The 18972-nt window shown below is 47.9% G+C and overlaps 1 protein-coding gene across 10 annotated transcripts in view; it reads left to right on the top strand.

The window, feature by feature from the left end:
- Positions 1-18972, top strand: part of LOC137524126 (zinc finger protein 567-like) — a 342122-nt gene that overhangs the window by 202950 nt on the left and 120200 nt on the right. For 7 of the 10 annotated variants that reach the window (XM_068243660.1, XM_068243661.1, XM_068243665.1 and 4 more), the window contains 2 exons: positions 14494-14591; positions 14701-14827. The exons of 1 other annotated variant lie outside the window; for it this stretch is intronic. In XM_068243660.1, the coding sequence (XP_068099761.1) occupies positions 14494-14591; positions 14701-14827 (225 nt within the window). Of the gene's footprint in view, positions 1-9782; positions 9948-10030; positions 10155-11486; positions 11585-11691; positions 11819-14493; positions 14592-14700; positions 14828-18972 lie in introns of all 10 variants that reach the window. 2 more of the 10 variants (XM_068243668.1, XM_068243669.1) reach the window with 1 other exon arrangement.

The raw sequence follows: 18972 nt of genomic DNA, 5'->3' as shown, positions 1-18972 counted from the left end.
TGATAATCCTGATGAGAAACAGTCTAAAAGGGCATAGGTGTCCCACCTGGCTGAAACTGACCACCTCCTAAATTCGGCAGCATACTCCTCGACCGGACTCTTGCCTTGACGCAACAACTTGAGCTTCCGCTCAGAAGTCGAGGCAATGTCTGGATCGTCGTAAATTACTGCCATAGCCTTAAAAAATTCATCTACGAAGGTCAAAGCTAAATCTCCGGTGGGCAGACTATATGCCCAGGTCTGAGAATCACCTGATAACAGAGTCTTAATAAATGTGACCCTTTGGGTCATGGTTCCTGAAGATCTAGGTCTCAACTCAAAGTATGACAACACTCTACTCCTAAAATTTCGAAAGTCAGATCTGTGACCAGAAAATTTTTCAGGTACAGGCATACGTATGTCTGTGCTAGGAGGGGATCGCACCTCATCCACACCCGTCTGAAGGATTCGTAAAGAACCGGACAAAGCGTCAATCATCGCCTTGTGATTACCCAGCACTTGGTTGATGGTATCCACCGAAGTGGTAAGTGTGCCCAGACGGTCAGTGTGTGCGTCCATTTGCATTTTTGGTCTGGCGTTCTGTAACGATCGGTGTAACACAGAGAGGATCTGATACCCGATTATTGATGATCTGCAGTATCACCGATAATCAGATATATCTCTAACCTCTGGACACCTGAGTGATGAGAGTGTTTTGGTGCAACAGAAATACTTTAAGGGTCGCACCTGAATGTCAGGTGCTAACGCAATAAGGAGTATTGCAGCAAGTTCCTTCCGTTGGTCTGAACTCCCCGCAGGGAGGAGTCAGGCCGGGTGTAGGAAGGACAGAACATGAGTGACACCAATGAGGGAGTGTCACTGACAGATCTGTGAACTATCTCTCAACAGGAGAGATAGTTCTCGAGGTCGGGCAGGCCAGGTCGTTAACACACGGACAGATAAAGTACAGAGACAGAAGACGGGTAGAGAATCCAGAGACTAGCCAAGTTCAGCAACAGAGTAACAGAATGACAAGGTACAAAATCAGAGATCAGAGGAATGGTCAGGGAAGCAGAAGGTCATAACAAATAAACAACAATTCCTAGACTAAGGTGTGAGTTCCGTGGTCATCAACACCTTGGAAACTGGTCTAGATAATAACACAGATGATATCAGAATTTCCTAGACTAAGGTGTGAGCTCCGTGGTCATCAACACCTTGGAAACTGGTCTAGACAATAACACAGATTATAACAGAATTTCCTAGACTAAGGTGTGAGTTCCGTGGTCATCAACACCTTGGAAACTGGTCTAAAGTAACACAGATACTGACAGGGTCTGAGTGCTACCACGTAGTGATCGCAACGCCAGACACCAGAGGAATGACCAGCACCCAGTATATATACACCAGCGCCTCCCCTAAGTGCTGGACCAATGAAAACTGAAAGAATTGTCAGCTGACCGGCCTGGTCAGCTGACACCCCTCTGACTGCTATAAATGCTCTGCCTCTCCGCGCGCGCACGCGTCATTCTGAACCTGTGTGGACTATCAGTCCCAGCCACACCAGACCTGTGTTGTACTGCCTCTGCTGTTTTGAATGCGGAATCTGCCGCACCGCTGTCTGAGCGTGTGGCGTTTTCTCCGTGTTCAGCAGTACAGACAGGAGTAGGCCTATGCGTGCAAACCGCCGCGTCGGACGCGGAATCCGCCGCCCTGTTCTCTGGGCATGCGGCGGTTTCTCCGCGTTCCTTCAGGCCAGTAAATGCAGGTCCCTGCGCGCAAGCCGTCATGTTGAACACGGAATCAGCCACCTTACTTTGAGTACTTGCGGCGGCTTTTCCGCGTTTTCTCACAATCCCAAAAGATGATGCATCGACAAAGCGATGCCAACCCAAGATGTGAGGTTGGTACTGTTCCAAGGAACTACCAAAAACCATCTCCCGCTCCCACCACCCTAGGAACAAGCAAGCATAAGAGGGCACACACCGCACCCCCATAGCTGTGCCTGCCACCTGTCGGTAAAATTGACAATCAAATATAAATTCAAGCAACTGTAACACCAAAGAGTTTCTGAGGTCAAATTCGTAGCCCTCCATTTCCAACAAATATTGGACCGCCCGTAGCCCTAATTCATGGTGAATATTACTACATCACACGTTACAATTAGTGTGTGTACAGGTAAGACAACACCCTCCAGTTGGTTAGATGTGTAGAATCTCTGACATACGAGCACAAACTCACCACATGTGGTTGTAGATAGATATCCACGAAGTTGCAGCATTTTTCAGTCAGTCCTCCAATACCAGAGACTATAGGTCTTCCGGGGGGGGGGGGGGGGGGGGGATGTTCAATTTACATTTTTGTGGATTTTTGGAAGCAAGTACAGAGTGGGGATCACAGGTTTATCCACCGTAAGATAGAACAGTTATTATTATTATTATTTAGTATTTGTATAGCGCCAACATCTTCCACACCGTTGTACAGAGTATATATAGTCTTGTCACTAACTATCCCTCGGAGGAGCTCACAATCTAGTCCCTACCATAGTCATATGTCTATATTGTGTAGTGTATGCATTGTAGTTTAGGGCCAATTTAGGGATAACGCAATTAACTTATCTGTATGTTTTTGGGATGTGGGAGGAAACAGGAGTGCCCGGAGGAAACCCACGCAGACACGGGGAGAACATACAAACTCCTTGCAGATGTTGACCTGGCTGGGATTCAAACCGGGGACCCAATGATGCAAGGCGAGAGCGCTAACCACTACGCCACCGTGCTGCCCGTGAAATAATAATATAATAGGTGATAATAATAGGTGAAATAATACCTTTCCTCAAGGCATCCTTTAGGATGGAGTCAAGTTTACGTTTGTATACATCTGTAGGGTTAGATGGCAAAAGGCAATAATAGGCTCTATTATTAAGTTGTCGTTTAGCTTCCGCACAATACATAGGTTCCGGCCAGATAATGATATTCCCACCCTTATCAGCCTCCTTTATGATCAGGGATTTATTATTGGCCAGATTCCTTAAAGAGTAACTGTTAGCCCCCAAATTGAAATTTAAATCTCTATTGCAATGTTTTATTTAGTATTTAAGTGAGCCAAAAAGCCAATGCTGAACTTAAAAATCAATCTAATTTTTTTACTATGTAATCTTTTCCCCCAGCTCCGGACGCAAAGCCGCATATCAGATACTGCTTAGCATGCAGAGCATGCCTATGTCTGGCCGACCCCCCCTCTCCCCCCCAGGACCAGGTGCCAATATATTCTCCCCACCAAACAGCTGACCGCTCTGACACGGAGAGAGAGAGCGGGAGCACTTCCAGCGCCGCCACCGCAGAGCAGCCGCCGCCGAGTCACATGTGATTCTCTCACATGTGAGAGAGATGCACGGCGGCGGCTGCTCTGCGGTGCTGCTCTGGAAGTGCTCCCGCTCTCTCTCCATGTCAGAGCGGTCAGCTGTTTGGTGGGGAGAATATATTGGCACCTGGTCCTGGGGGGGAGAGGGGGGTCGGCCAGACATAGGCATGCTCTGCATGCTAAGCAGTATCTGATATGCGGCTTTGCGTCCGGAGGTGGGGGAAAAGATTACATAGTAAAAAAATTAGATTGATTTTTAAGTTCAGCATTGGCTTTTTGGCTCACTTAAATACTAAATAAAACATTGCAATAGAGATTTAAATTTCAATTTGGGGGCTAACAGTTACTCTTTAATGTCAAGTTTTCTGCCTTAAAGAGAATCTGTATTGTTAAAATCGCACAAAAGTAAACATACCAGTGCGTTAGGGGACATCTCCTATTACCCTCTGTCACAATTTCGCCGCTCCTCGCCGCATTAAAAGTGGTTAAAAACAGTTTTTATAAGTTTGTTTATAAACAAACAAAATGGCCACCAAAACAGGAAGTAGGTAGATGTACAGTATGTCCACACATAGAAAATACATTCATACACAAGCAGGCTGTATACACCTTTCCTTTTGAATCTCAAGAGATCATTTGTGCGTTTCTTTCCCCCTGCAGCTATCTTCCACTGAAGTGTCAGGCTGTTTCTTCCTGCAGAGTGCAGACAGCTCTGACTGTATGTAATTCCTCAGTATGTGAAAGCCCAGCCAGCTCAGAGGAGGATTTATCCAGCTTATAAAAGATAAGAGAGAAGAGAGAAGCTGCTCTAATCTAAATAATACACAGGCAGTGTACAGAGAGGGGCCTGGAGGAGGGAGATGCATCACAGAACCACAACACTGAAGAACTTGGCAGCCTTCCAGACACAGGCTGACAAGTCTGACAAGAGAGAGATAAGTTGATTTATTACAGAGATGGTGATAGTAGAACGTGCTGCAGTAAGCCAGAACACCTTAGAATAGCTTTTGGAACTTGTAGGATGATAAAAAACAGGATGCAATTTTTGTTACGGAGTCTCTTTAAGAAGATTTCTGTTTCTCAATGGATTGATCTTGAGGGACCTGAGTTCCTCACGCACAAGTTCAAAAAATATCTTAACCGCTGGGCAATTATCAAAGGGTGGAACAAAAGTTGACGGCCTTTTAAATTGCGGTGTTGTTTCATTCTCTTCAAGCAAGTCAATAAGTATTTCAAAGATTTCCCTGTCATTGATTTTAAGACCCAAATCAATATATTCAGTTGGAGATCGTGCAAACATTTTGTGTAAGACTAGTTTGCGACAAAACAGAAAAAGGTCCTTAAGCACTGTGAATTTATCGAGGGGTGCAGTAGGAGCAAAAGTCAGGCCACGCTCTAAAACTGATTGTTCCACAACACTTAAAGGACGACAGATTGATCATTTTTAGCTTTGTAGGTTGGCTTTCTTCACTTGATTTAATTTGACCAGTAATTTGCGCTTCACTGACGATCCCTGGGCCATCTGCATTAGATGATCCATTTCTGTGTCTCCTCCTACCGCCCCTTCTGGTTCCCTTTCCGGCAGATATATTGTATTGTCTCCTGTACAGTAAATAAACCTATACTATACTTCCTGGAGACTGATTGGTGATATTTCACAACAGTATGTTTTGCATGCAGTGAATGTTTGAAGTCTGTGGTTTATAGACATTGGCAGGTGCTGAGGATCTGCTCTGGTGACGCTCTGCCAAACTCTGCTGCAGCCGCCATCATCACCCCGCTTGTCTGCTGGCATTTCCTGGCACTTGTGCAGATAAGATGTTCCTATACTCTGTAGAAGTCATTGTGCAGCTGCCACCAGCAGTGACATGATCAGTGCAGATACGTGTGCAGTTAGGGTTGCCACCTTTTGACTGTGAAAATACCGGCTTTGGGGTGTGGCCTGGGGTGTGGCCTAAAAGTGGGAGGGGTTAGTTACTGCCCTTTTTCAAAAATAGCACAAGAAAAACTAAAAAAATAAATACAAATGTTAAATACCAGTAATTTAAAGAACACCAGTAAGGTTAAAAATTGCCCCTGGTTGGTACTTACCTCGGGAAGGTGAAGCCGCTGAATCCTAAATGAGGCTTCCTCCATCCTCCTCAGCCAGCCTGATACAGTGTTGGGACCCTGTTGCTGCTGCGCGCAGTAGCAGCTTTCCACCTGGGCTCTATCGAAAATAGCCGGGCTCGATCAGGTCTGCTCTACTGCACGAGGCACCTGCAAAGCAGATTGGACCCAATCAGGGTTGGCTAATTCTGCCAGAACCTGAGCGGGAAGTAACTAGTACACATGTCAACAAGCAGCCACCAAGGAGATTTTTTTTTTGGGGGGGGGTCACAGTGCTGGATCCCCTCTACTGCGGAGGATGTGGGAAGCCTCACCAATATCCAGAGGCTTTTCCCTCTCAAGGTAAGTTCCCCCTAGGGGCACTTTTTTCCTACAGGTACACTTTAAAGGTGACCATTAATGATACAAACAATTCCACGACCGATAGATAATTTCCAATTACTGCGGTAATCGATCAGATGCAACTGGTCCTGCCCCATTAATGACCGAATAATTTGTAGCCAAGTCAATCAGATTATCAGAATCAATCTATTTTCGTATGGATTCCATCGAATTGGCTAGCAGGAATTTGGCCATTAATGGGTATGACTGATCATTTCTGCCTGATTACCACAGAAAGGATCAGCCGCAGAATTGTATCATTAATGGGCACTTTAAAGGTAGCCATACATCAGCAGATTATGGGCAGATTCGACAAAAAGACAAATGTATCTCTATTCGAATCTGATTAGAGATAAATTTGTCTCTAGTTGTAGCTGCCCATATACTGCAGGCTGATTCCCAACCGATTTCAGCATGAAATCTTCAGGGAATCAGCTGAGCCTGCCGTGTCCGCTCCGCCCTCCAATGTATAAATGTGAGACACCCCTTCCCCCGTGTGTGCATTTATACATTACCTGTCCTGTAGCAGGCTCTGCCTATGCACCGCCAGCGTGTATGTGGCTGTTAGAACCCGGAGAGATGGACGGACACCGCGCGGAAGGCTGCTACAGGACAGGTAATGTATAAATGCACACACTACATTACGCCGACAGTGGCGGGGGTTTCGTCATTCATTCTGAAACACCGCTGTACACCTGACCAAGCAATTTCGGCCTGACATCTTGCCGCATGTGCGATCGATGATACAACCTATTTTAGCCCCCAAATTGGTTGCTTTGTCGGTCGTGCATGCACTTTGTGGCACCGATTTTCATCCAATTTGATTATAATAATCGAATCGGATGGTCAATTGGCCGCCAAGTCGCCTGAAGTATGGCCACCTTAAAGAGACTCCGTAACAAAAATTGCATCCTGTTTTTTATCATCCTACAAGTTCCAAAAGCTATTCGAATGTGTTCTGGCTTACTGCAGCACGTTCTACTATCACCATCTCTGTAATAAATCAACTTATCTCTCTCTTGTCAGACTTGTCAGCCTGTGTCTGGAAGGCTGCCAAGTTCTTCAGTGTTGTGGTTCTGTGATGCATCTCCCCCCTCCAGGCCCCTCTCTGCACACTGCCTGTGTAATATTTAAATTAGTGCAGCTTCTCTCTGTTCTATTATCTTTTACAAGCTGGATAAATCCTCCTCTGAGCTGGCTGGGCTTTCACATACTGAGGAATTACATACAGGCACAGCTGTCTGCACTCTGCAGGAAGAAATAGCCTGACACTTCAGTGGAAGATAGCTGCAGGGGGAACGAAACACACAAATGATCTCTTGAGATTCAAAAGGAATGCTGTATACAGCCTGCTTGTGTATGGATGTATTTTCTATGTGTGGACATACTGTACATCAATCTACTTCCTGTTTTGGTGGCCATTTTGTTTGTTTATAAACAAACTTTTTAAAACTGTTTTTAACCACTTTTAATGCGGCGAGGAGCGGCGAAATTGTGACAGAGGGTAATAGGAGATGTCCCCTAACGCACTGGTATGTTTACTTTTGTGCGATTTTAACGATACAGATTCTCTTTAAAGGACTTACGAGCCCAAATAGCAAAAAAAAGATAAGTACCTTAGTCGCTTTTAAATGCACGGAGGACGCCATCCGCGCTCTCCGTGCAGTTCCGCCGGGTCCCTGCAGTGTGATCGCCCCCCCGTGCCGCTCCTGACCCCCCCCCCAGGCGGGGTCGGGCTCCCCTTCCTCTCCTAAGATGGCCGCCGGCGCTGGCCGCGGCTGCGCAGTCCGCACACACGTTAGTGCGGTTGCGCAGCTCTAGTGCCTCCCCCCTCGATCCACGCTACTGTGCGTGGATCGGGGGGGAGGGCCCTAGAGCTGCGCAGCCGCACTAGCGTGTGTGCGGACTGCGCAGCCGCGGCCAGCGCCGGCGGCCATCTTAGGAGAGGAAGGGGAGCCCGACCCCGTCTGGGGGGGTCGGGAGCGGCACGGGGGGGCGATCACACTGCGGGGACCCGGCGGAACTGCACGGAGAGCGCGGATGGCGTCCTCTGTGCATTTAAAAGCGACTAAGGTACTTATCTTTTTTTTGCTATTTGGGCTCGTAAGTCCTTTAAGAGTCTGGAAGGGAGGATAGGGGCTGATAGAGGGTTGGGGGAACAGGGTAAGGAGAGAGAGAGGGGGGCAAAAGAGAGAGGGGGGGGGGAGAAAGAGAGAGGGGGGGTGAAGAGAGAGGGGGGGTGAAGAGTGAGAGAGAAGGGTGAAGAGAGAGAGAGGGGTGGAGAGAGAGGGGTGAAGAGAGAGAGGGGGGTGAAGTGAGAGAGGGGGCTGAAGAGAGAGAGAGAGAGAGAGGGGTGAAGAGAGAGGGGTGAAGAGAGAGAGAGAAGGGTGAAGAGAGAGACACGCTGTGTGTGTGAAACTGTGTCCCTCTGACTCTGGTACCTGCTTCCTTGCTGTAACACAGCACTTCAGCTGTGAGTGACCAGTGGTCTGCTGTACCTCTCTCCCCTCTTATCACTGCTGGCTGCTGCATGGGGGGCTGGGCTGGCTCATCGTACTGCACACACCACAGAAATGATACCGGTAGCAGTCTAGCAGACCTGTCCTCTCCTGCACATTCCAGCTCACACAGAAGCACAGTAATCATGTGCTGGCTCTGACTGCTGAAGACACGTGTCTCCGTACCTATGTCTGTTTCTCTCCCTCCACACAGACTGTGAGCCTGTGGCTAAGCTGAGCAGCTGCTGCAGACATGCTAGTGGCCCATACTCACGAGGGACTTTTGTCGCCTCAACACGCGGCGCGCGCGTGTTGCGGCGACAGGTCGCCCGTGAGTATGGGCCGTTGCACGCGCGCGCACCCCGAACTGTCGCCCGTCGCTCATGTCGCCATGCGATTGAAAGTTTCAATCGCATGGCGACAGTCGCCACCGCACCTCCGCCGCAACTGTCGCTAGTCCGCGTGAGTACGCGGACTAGCGACAGCAACCTCCATTAAAGTATATGGAGCTTCCGGCGGAGGGAGGAGGAACGTCGGCGACAGCTTCCGCCTCGCCGCTGGTCCCTCTTCCGCGTGTGTACGCGGAGGGACCTGGCGAGGAGCTGTCGCCGGCCTGTCGCCCACACGCTCACGTGTGCTGGCGACAGGCAACATTTGCAGCCCGTGAGTACGGGCCATAAGAGTACAATACCCAGGACGCACGCTGCTCAGGGAAGGCTGGCTCTCTATCTGCTCGGCTCCTCCTTCTTCTCCGAGAATCCTCACTGATGATTGGCTGGCAGTGCCTGGCCAGCCAATCCAAGAAAAGAGGAGGGAGATCTGTCTCCGGGTTACTCGGCAGCAGGGAGCCTGGGGCTAATTTTCCGGCAGATAATGTGTCGGTGAAACTTTTATTCCGGCGCCGGCTTTAAAGTGAAATTTACGGTCAGGCCGGCCAGATACCGGCTGGGTGGCAACCCTATGTGCAGTACCTGTGGCAGCCATACATGCTGTAACACCCCCACCACCATGTATAACTGATGAGCGGCTATGCTTTGCATCCTGGGTAGTTCCTTTTCCTCTCTACACTTTCCTCTCACCATCACTCTCATACAGGCTTATCTTGTCTGTCCATAACTACTTCTTACAGGATTTTCCCCCTGCCCAGCCATTCTATATATACACCTGTGTCCCTCACTGCCTTCTTATACCATCATCATCACAGCATATCAGGCCTGTGCTAGGTGAGGAGGATTCTGGGAATATACCATAATCACCACAACATGTCAGGCCTGTGCTAGGTGAGGAGGATTCTGGGAATATATCATCATCACCACAACATGTCAGGCCTGTGCTGGGTGAGGAGGATTCTGGGAATATACCATCAACACCACAACATGTCAGGCCTGTGCTAGGTGAGGAGGATTCTGGGAATGTACATGATTATTGTTGTTGCTGTGTGTTATTACACAGGAGTATGAAGTAGTAAAGAAGACATCTGGTGAGACTCCTGGTAGCCATCTTCATGGCCCATCCACCATCTCGGTGCCTCCACCTCACCCCCTGACACCTCAGAGAAACAATGTGAAGAAGATTCTAGAAGTCATAAACAAGATGATTGAGCTGCTGACGGGACAGGTGAGCAGTGCTGAGGATTATGGGACATTATGCAGCATCAGCAGGGGATGTGTGTGGATAGTGACTATTGTTGTGTGTGCCAGGTCCCTATGAGGTGTCAGGATGGCACAGTCTGTTTCTCCATGGAGGAGTGGCAGTATCTAGAAGGACATAAGGACCTTAACAAGGACTTCATGATGGAGAATCAGCCGCCCCTCACATCACCAGGTAAGAGCAGTTCAGAGGATCCATTTAGTTTCCTTTATTATCTCATAAGCACATTAGCCTTGTGCTCCTGCTGTTAAGAAGCCGTTCAGTAACTGTTCATGAAGCAGTAAAGGTGAAAACCAGCAGAAATGGTCTTTCCTTTTTCACATCACATTTCTCCTAAATCTGACAGTGACAACTAAAATCAATGCCTAGCAAAGTTTGCCTTCTTTAAACAGAAGATATTTGTGATAATTGAGCTTTAAGGGTGTAACTGGGGTTACCCACAATGCACCACTACTGAATATGCAGATGATCTCTTTACACCCCTGAAGCCAGGCTTACATCCAGAACTGCTGGTGCATAGTGAGCCTGTAGCTTATACATATAACAGAGCCACACCAACCCCACACGCAGACAGCCTGTTTCAGAGATCATTTGCATATTCAGTAGTGGTGCATTGTGGGTAACCACAGTTAAACACTTAAAGCTGAATTATCGCAAATACCTTCTGTTTTAAGAAGGCAAAACACACTAAGCATTGCATTTCGGTAGGAGGGATTTTTAGTCTCTTAGTTCCCTATACTTTACTAGTGGTTTTGGGTCACCCCGAACTGCTTGGGTATTCTGTTGCACTAAAAACAGGGTAGGTAAGCTAAATAAGTCATTTCTTATGGGATTATTTTTTTTCCAGTTGAAATGGAGTTTCATCCCACTTTCAAGACAACTTATTGTTTTTTTAAGATTCCCAAGTAGAAGGAATGCTCTGGATAGTGCAGAGGCTTCCTAATTGCTCCACAAGCCCACTATTGCTGAGCAGGGTCCCTCTGAACATATTCCACAAGAGTTTGTCACATGTGTTCCTGTGGCTGCACTCCCCTCTGTGTACGAGCGTGTCTGTACTGCTCATGCACGAGTACAGCCACGCCTGCACGCTAACACAAAGCCTCACGTGGACTGTGCAGGTGTGGCTGTACTCTCACACATGCAGCGTGGCCACTCTCGTACACTGAGGACTGCGCAGCCACGCCTGCACGGCAGCACAAAGCGTCTCATGGACTGTGTAGGCGTGGCTGTACTCTCACACATGCAGCGTGGCCACGTCGTACATGGAGGGTACCTCTCCCTGGATATGACTGTGACATCTCTGCTAATCCCCATCTAATAAGGAGCTTATTATAGAGCATGGGTTAGTTGTCTGTGAGCTGCAATACACTGCAGGGCTCCCCCCGCCACACACAAAGCTGCTTCTGTACAGCAGTCACTGGGACTACATGGCAGGGATCACTTTTATACTGTAATAGAGGAATCTTATATTTCTGCCTTTTCCACCCCTGTGTGTGTTCCCTACAGGTGGATCCAGTAACAGAACCTCACCGGAGAGATATACAGGTACTCTTTGTTCCCAGGATTGTACACAGGAAGATCCCACCATCCCCCACCCTCATCAGGTAGATGGAACTGAGGCTGTAAACACAACATACTCCATATGGAATGACCTCACTTCATCAGTGCTTGAATTGTAACAGTATTATTTCCTGTTATTTTCTGTGTTTAGAGTGAAGAAGTGATGGATGTGAAGCTGGAGGATGGAGATGATGAAGAGACACATGTGAAGGAGGAGCAGCAGTCTGCAGAGGAGAGTGACATGATGGGGACCAGTGACTTAGGGATGCCACTTCCAGGTGAACAAGATTCTGTGCCCATTTCCTCATATATCAGTGTGCTTACACCCAGGGCCATTTCCCACCTATTTGGTGCCCCAACAAGACAATGTGTATTCTGTGTATCGGTCTTTCTCTGTTCACGTCTAAAGGATTACAGGGGAAACATCTAACTTTCTGATGTCCCGCCCGGGAGTATATCGGTACCAATGGAGGGAGTAGCAGGACGGGGTGGCTCCTCCTATTGGCTGGCTCCACTGCCTGTACATTTTACTGAATGGCAGTTTGTTAGTTACTGACAGCTCCAGGCTGCTTTTAAAATACTGAACATCTCACTTGTTGTTAACCAAATGCTCTAATCTCAGTGAATTGAAATCTATTGAGGTATTTATTTCAGGGCCGTGGAGTCGGAACAATTTTGGGTGCCTGGAGTCGGAGTCATGGGAAAAAGGCACCGACTCCGACTCCTAATGAATTTACACTGTAATTAAAATAGAAAATATGATAAAATATTCTATTTCTCAGATAATAGTCATCATAAATAATTTATATATTCAGTAATAGCTGTGCTTAGTCCACAAAAATGAAATAAACCAATCAAAATTAGTTACTTGTGCTGCTTCAATAAAGCAGTCCCCATATTTTTAAAGTCAGATACACACATCTGATTGTGACTGTATATATGATGTGTACACAGGAATCTCTTATATATACTAAATACCATCTATGCTGTAAGAATAAAGCCTGATGTGTAGCCGTGTCACTAATAGAGATGGTCAATGAGATGGAAATAATTCTGCGTTGATGCTGATTTATGCAAATGTATGCACTCCCTTTGCTCATGAAATCAAATAATTTGATATGTTGTTAAAATTTGGTTTGGTGACTACGAATTAAAGGGTACCTGAGAAGGATGAAAAGAAAAGTTTTATACATACCTGGGGCTTCTTCCAGCCCCCTTCAGGTTAATCAGTCCCTCGCTGTCCACCTCCACCACCTGGATCTTCTGCTATGAGTCCTGGTAATCCAGCCAGTCAGCGCAGTCCTGCTGCATGCCGCTTCCACAGCCCAGGAACATTCTGCACCTGCGCAGTAGTGCTGCGCAGTTGTAGTACGCTCCCGGTGGCGGAGTGTGTGCATGCGCACTACGCCAGACTGGCTCAAGTACCTGGACTCATAGCAGAAGATCCAGGTGGCGGAGGAGGACAGCGAGGGACTGATTATCCTGAAGGGGTCTGGAGGAAGCCCCAGGTATGTATAAAACTTTAATTTCATCTGTCTCAGGTTTACTTTGTTACACAGTAGTACTATACTCTACATATGCACTCCCCACAGAGCTGCAGGGAATCCACTGAGAATGCTGTGCACATTGAACACAGAGGTGTTGTCTATCACCCATAAACCTGGTTCAGATTGTACATGAAGAATGTGTAATAGAGGAAGACTCTCCTTATTCCCCTGCAGAGTACCTGCACATCACTCTTACATGTACCCACAGTTACATTGCCCAGGTCCTGATAGATGTTCTTTGTTCTAGTCTGTACCTTTTACAAGTACTTTTACCAAGGACTAGTTTTAGTCTGTGACTAAAGGAAATAAATATGGCAGTCTCCATATCCTTCTCACTTCAGTTGTCTTTTAAAATTCCTAAGCGTTGGCAGTTAAGAGACGAATTTCAAGTTACATACTTTCAATCAGCAAGATTGTAATATGCAAATTAGAGGAGTCGGAGTCGAGGAGTCGGAGTCGGTAGAATCCTAAACTGAGGAGTCGGAGTTGGTGGATTTTTGTACCGACTCCACAGCCCTGATTTATTTAACCACAGTTAGACACTTTAAGCTAAATTATTGCAAACACCTTCTGTTTTAAGAAGGCAAAACGCACTAAGCATAGCATTTCGGTAGGAGGGATTTTTGGTCTCGTAGTTCCCTATACTTTACTAGTGGGTTTGGGTCACCCCGAACTGCTTGGGTATTCTGTTGCACTAAAAACAGGGTAGGTAAGCTAAATAAGTCATTTCTTATGGGGTTATTTTTTTTTCCAGTTGAAATGGAGTTTCATCCCACTTTCAAGACAACTTATTGTTTTTTTAAGATCCCCAAGTAGAGGGAATGCTCTGGATAGTGCAGAGGCTTCCTAATTGCTCCACAAGCCCACCATTGCTGCGCAGGGTCCCTCTGATCATATTCCACAAGAGTTTGTCACATGTGTTCCTGTGGCTGCACTCCCCTCTGCGTGCGAGCATGTCTGTACTGCTCATGCACGAGTACAGCCACGCCTGCACGCTAGCATAAAGCCTCTCGTGGACTGTGCAGGCATGGCTGTACTCTCACACATGCAGCGTGGCCACGTCGTACACGGAGGACTGCGCAGCCACGCCTGCACGGCAGCACAAAGCGTCTCATGGACTGTGTAGGCGTGGCTGTACTCACACATGCAGTGTGGCCATGCTCGTACACGGAGGGTACCTCTCCCTGGATATAACCGTGACATCTCTGCTAATCCCCATCTAATGAGGAGCTTATAGAGCATGGGTTAGTTGTCTGTGAGCTGCAATACACTGCAGAGCTCCCCCAGCCACACATAAAGCTGCTTCTGTACAGCAGTCACTGGGACTACATGGCAGAGATCACTTTTATGCTGTAATTGAGGAATCCTATATTTCTGCCTTTCCCACCCCTGTGTGTTCCCTACAGGTGGATCCAGTAACAGAACCTCACCGGAGAGATATACAGGTCCTCTTTGTTCCCAGGATTGTACACAGGAGGATCCCACCATCCCCCACCCTCATCAGGTAGATGGAACTGAGGCTGTAAACACAACACTGACTCCATATGGCATAACCTCACTTCATCAGTGCTTGCATTGTAACAGTGTTACTTCCTGTTATTTTCTGTGTTTAGTGTGAAGGAGTGATGGATGTGAAGCAGGAGGATGGAGATGATGAAGAGACACATGTGAAGGAGGAGCAGCAGTCTGCAGAGGAGAGTGACATGATGGGGACCAGTGACTTAGGGATGCCACTTCCAGGTGAACAACCAGCCTTGCCCATTGCCACATATAACAATGTGCTTACACCCAGGGCCATTTCCCAGCTATTTGGTGTCCCAACAAGACAATGTGTATTCTGTGTATCGGTCTTTCTCTGTTCATGTCTAAAGGATTACAGGGAAACATCTAACTTTCTGATGTCCTGCCCGGGAGTATATCGGTACCAATGGAGTGAGTAGCAGGACGGGGTGGCTCCTCCTATTGGCTGGCTCCACTGCCTGTACATTTTACTGAATGGCAGTTTGTTAGTTACTGACAGCTCCAGGCTGCTTTTAAAATACTGAACATCTCACTTGTTGTGAACCAAATGCTCTAATCTCAGTGAATTGACAGCTATTGGGGTATTTATTTCAGGGCTGTGGAGTCGGGGCAATTTTGGGTGCCTGGAGTCTGAGTCGGAGTTGGAGCAAAATGCACCGACTCCGACTCCTAATGAATTTAAACTGTAATTAAAATCGAAAATATGATAAAATATTCTATTTCTCAGATAATACCGTATTTTTCGGAATATAAGACGCACTTTTTCTCCCCCAAACGAGGGGGGAAAAAGTCAGTGCGTCTTATATTCCAAAGAATGAAAAAATCGTACAGAAATGTCACCTGTGTATGCAGGTGTCTGGCGGCAGTGTCGGGCAGCCTGTGCAGGTGGCGTGTAAATGTGTCGGGCAGCCAGCCTGTCAGCATTGCAGGGCTCTGAGCGGCACTGTTGTCCCCCTTTTACAGGGCTCCGCGATCGGTTCCTGGGGATTGGCACCGGGCGGGACTGCAGTGTGTGCGGTGCAGTCTTCCGCTCCCCTTGCAAAGTAATAAGGCAGCGGCGGGTGTTGCAGCCACGGGCATCACTCACCTCGTCCTTGGAGCCCGCGAGATCAGCCGCTTGTCTCTCTCGCCTTCTCTCTAGTGCTGGTATTTCCTGGTCCCGTCATAATGTCATAATCTGTAATGACGCGACCAGGAAGTACCGACACTAGAGGGAAGGAGAGAGAGACACAGACAAGCGGCTGATCTCGCGGGCTTCAAGGACAAGGTGAGTGATGCCCGAGGCTGCAACACCCGCCGCTGCCTTATTACTTTGCAGGGGGAGTGGAAGACTGGAGGAGGACGCTAGGCACACAGAGGACCCAGGACGGCAGATCACCACGGGCATGGTCAAGTCAGGTGAGTGATTCCCGCGGTAATGGGGAAGGCCACAAAGGGGGACTTGAGGTGGACATCAAGGGGGACACCACAAAGGGAGACGGAGAGGACACAAGAGGGCACAGTTGGAGACCACAAGGGGACAAGAGGAGGCCATGAAGGAGGACAGGAGGAGGGCACAATGAGGCACAGAAGGAGGATGGGCAGGACACAATGGGGATAGCAGGAAACCACAAAGTTGGTCAGGAGGAGGCTACAAGGGAGGGCATGAGAAGGCCACAATGGGGGGCAGGAGGAATCCACAACAGGGGTCAGGAGGAGGCCAGAGGGGGGGGGACAGGAGGAAGCCACAAGGGGGGACAGGAGAGGCCACAAGGGGGGACAAGAGAGGCCACAAGGGGGGACGAGAGGCCACAAGGGGGGGGGACAAGAGAGGCCACAAGAGGGACAGGAGGAAGCCACAAGAGGGGGCACGAGAGGCCACAAGGGGGGGCAGGAGGAGGCCACAAGGGGGACAGGAGAACGATACCCACTGAGACAGGAGAAGGACACCCTGGGGGACAGGAGGAAAACATCTACAAGATGCCCCTGGACCATAGACGCATCAGGTTTAGTATATCTTTTTTTCCCTGGTTTTTGCCCTCTAAACCTAGGTGCGTCTTATAGTCCGGAGCGTCTTATATTCCGAAAAATACGGTAGTCATCATAAATCATTTATATATATACAGTAATAGCTGTGCTTAGTCCATAAAAATGAAATAAACCAATCAAAATTAGTTACTTGTGCTGCTTCAATAAAGCAGTCCCCATATTTTTAAGGTCAGATACACACATCTGATTGTGACTGTATATATGATGGGTACACAGGAATCTCGTATATATACTAAATAACATCTATGCTGTAAGAATAAAGCCTGATGTGTAGCCGTGTCACTAATAGAGATGGTCAATGAGATGGAAATAATTCTGCATTGATTCTGATTTATGCAAATGTATGCTCTCTCTTTGCTCTTGAAATCAAATAATTTGATATGTTGTTAAAATTTGGTTTGGTGACTACGAATTAAAGGGTACCTGAGAAGGATGAAAAGAAAAGTTTTACACATACCTGGGGCTTCTTCTAGCCCCCTTTCAGGCTAATCAGTCCCTCGCTGTCCTCCTCGGCCACCTGGATCTTCTGCTATGAGTCCTGGTAATTCAGCCAGTCAGCGCAGTCCGGCCGCATGACGCTTCCACAGCCAGGAGCGTTCTGCACATGTGCAATAGTGCTGCGCAGGTGTAGTCCGCTCCCGGCGGCGGAGTGTGTGCATGCACACTACGCCAGGCTGGCTCAAGTACCTGGACTCATAGCAGAAGGTCCAGGTGGCGGAGGAGGACAGCGAAGGAACTGATAAGCCTGAAGGGGGCTGGAGGAGGCCCCAGGTATGTATAAAACTTTAATTTCATCTGTCTCAGGTTTACCTTGTTACACAGTAGTACTATACTCTACATATGCACTCTCCATAGAGCTGCAGGGAATCCACTGAGAATGTTGATCACATTGAACACAGAGGTGTTGTCTATCACCCATAGACCTGGTTTAGGTTGTGCATGAAGAATGTGTAATAGAGGAAGAATCTCCTCATTCCCCTGCAGAGTACTGCACATCACTCTTACATGTACCCACACTTACATTGCTTAGTGCCTGATAGATCTTCTTTGTTCTAGTCTGTACCTTTTTCAAGGACTCTTACCAAGGACTAGTTTTAGTCTGTGACTAAAAGGAATAAATATGGCAGTCTCCATATCCTTCTCACTTCAGTTGTCTTTTAAAGGGGAACTGAAGTAAGAGGTATACAGAGGCTGCCATATTTATTTCCTTTTAATCAATACCCGTTGTCTGGCAGCCCTGCTGATCCTCTGTCTCTAATACTATTAGCCATAGCCCCTGAACAAGCATGCAGCAGATCAGGTGTTTCAGACTTTAAAGTCAGATCTGACAAGACTAGCTGCATGCTTGTTTCTGGTGTTATTCAGATACTACTGCAGAAAAATAGACCAGCAGGCCTGCCAGGCAACTGGTATTGATTAAAAGGAAATAAATATGGCAGCCTCCGTATACCTCTTACTTCAGTTCCCCTTTAAAATTCCTAAGCGTTGGCAGTTAAAGAGACACTGAAGCGAGAATAAATCTCGCTTCTTGTCTCATAGTCAGCAGGGGCATGTGTGCCCCTGCTAAAACGCTGCTATCCCGCGGCTAAACGAGGGTTCCTGACTCCCCCTCCCCCCCCCCCCCCCCCCCCCCCCCCCCCCACTGCAAAATCAACTACCAACTTGGTCGTAGATTTTGCTGCTCTTGAGGCAGGGCTAACGGCTGCAGCCCTGCCTCTCAGCGCCGTCTATCAGCGGCGCATCGCCGCCTCTCCCCCACCCCTCTCAGCGAAGGAAGTCTGAGAGGGGCGGGGGAGAGGCGGAGTTTCGCGCTGACAGACGCGCGTGAGACAGAGCTGCGGCGGTTAACCCTGCCTTAATCCAGAAGAGGGGATGCGCTGCTCGGAGGGGATTTCGGGGGGTAAGGGACCCCCGTTTAGCCGCGGGATAGCAGCGTTTTAGCAGGGGCACACATGCCCCTGCTGACTATGAGGTCTGAAGTGAGATTTATTCTCGCTTCAGACTCTTTTTAAGAGACGAATTTCAAGTTACATACTTTCAATCAACAAGATTGTAATATGCAAATTAGAGGAGTCGGAGTTGAGGAGTCGGAGTCGGTAGAATCCTAAACTGAGGAGTCGGAGTTGGTGGATTTTTGTACCGACTCCACAGCCCTGATTTATTTAACCACAGTTAGACACTTAAAGCTAAATTATTGCAAACACCTTCTGTTTTAAGAAGGCAAAACACACTAAGCATAGCATTTCGGTAGGAGGGATTTTTGATCTCTTAGTTCCCTATACTTTACTAGTGGTTTTGGGTCACCCTGAACTGCTTGGGTATTCTGCTGCACTGAA

This window comes from Hyperolius riggenbachi, chromosome 7, assembly GCF_040937935.1.
Source record: "Hyperolius riggenbachi isolate aHypRig1 chromosome 7, aHypRig1.pri, whole genome shotgun sequence".
NCBI lineage: Eukaryota > Metazoa > Chordata > Amphibia > Anura > Hyperoliidae > Hyperolius > Hyperolius riggenbachi.
Note: the sequence above shows the minus strand (reverse complement) of the source record. Positions and strands in the feature narration are given on the sequence as shown.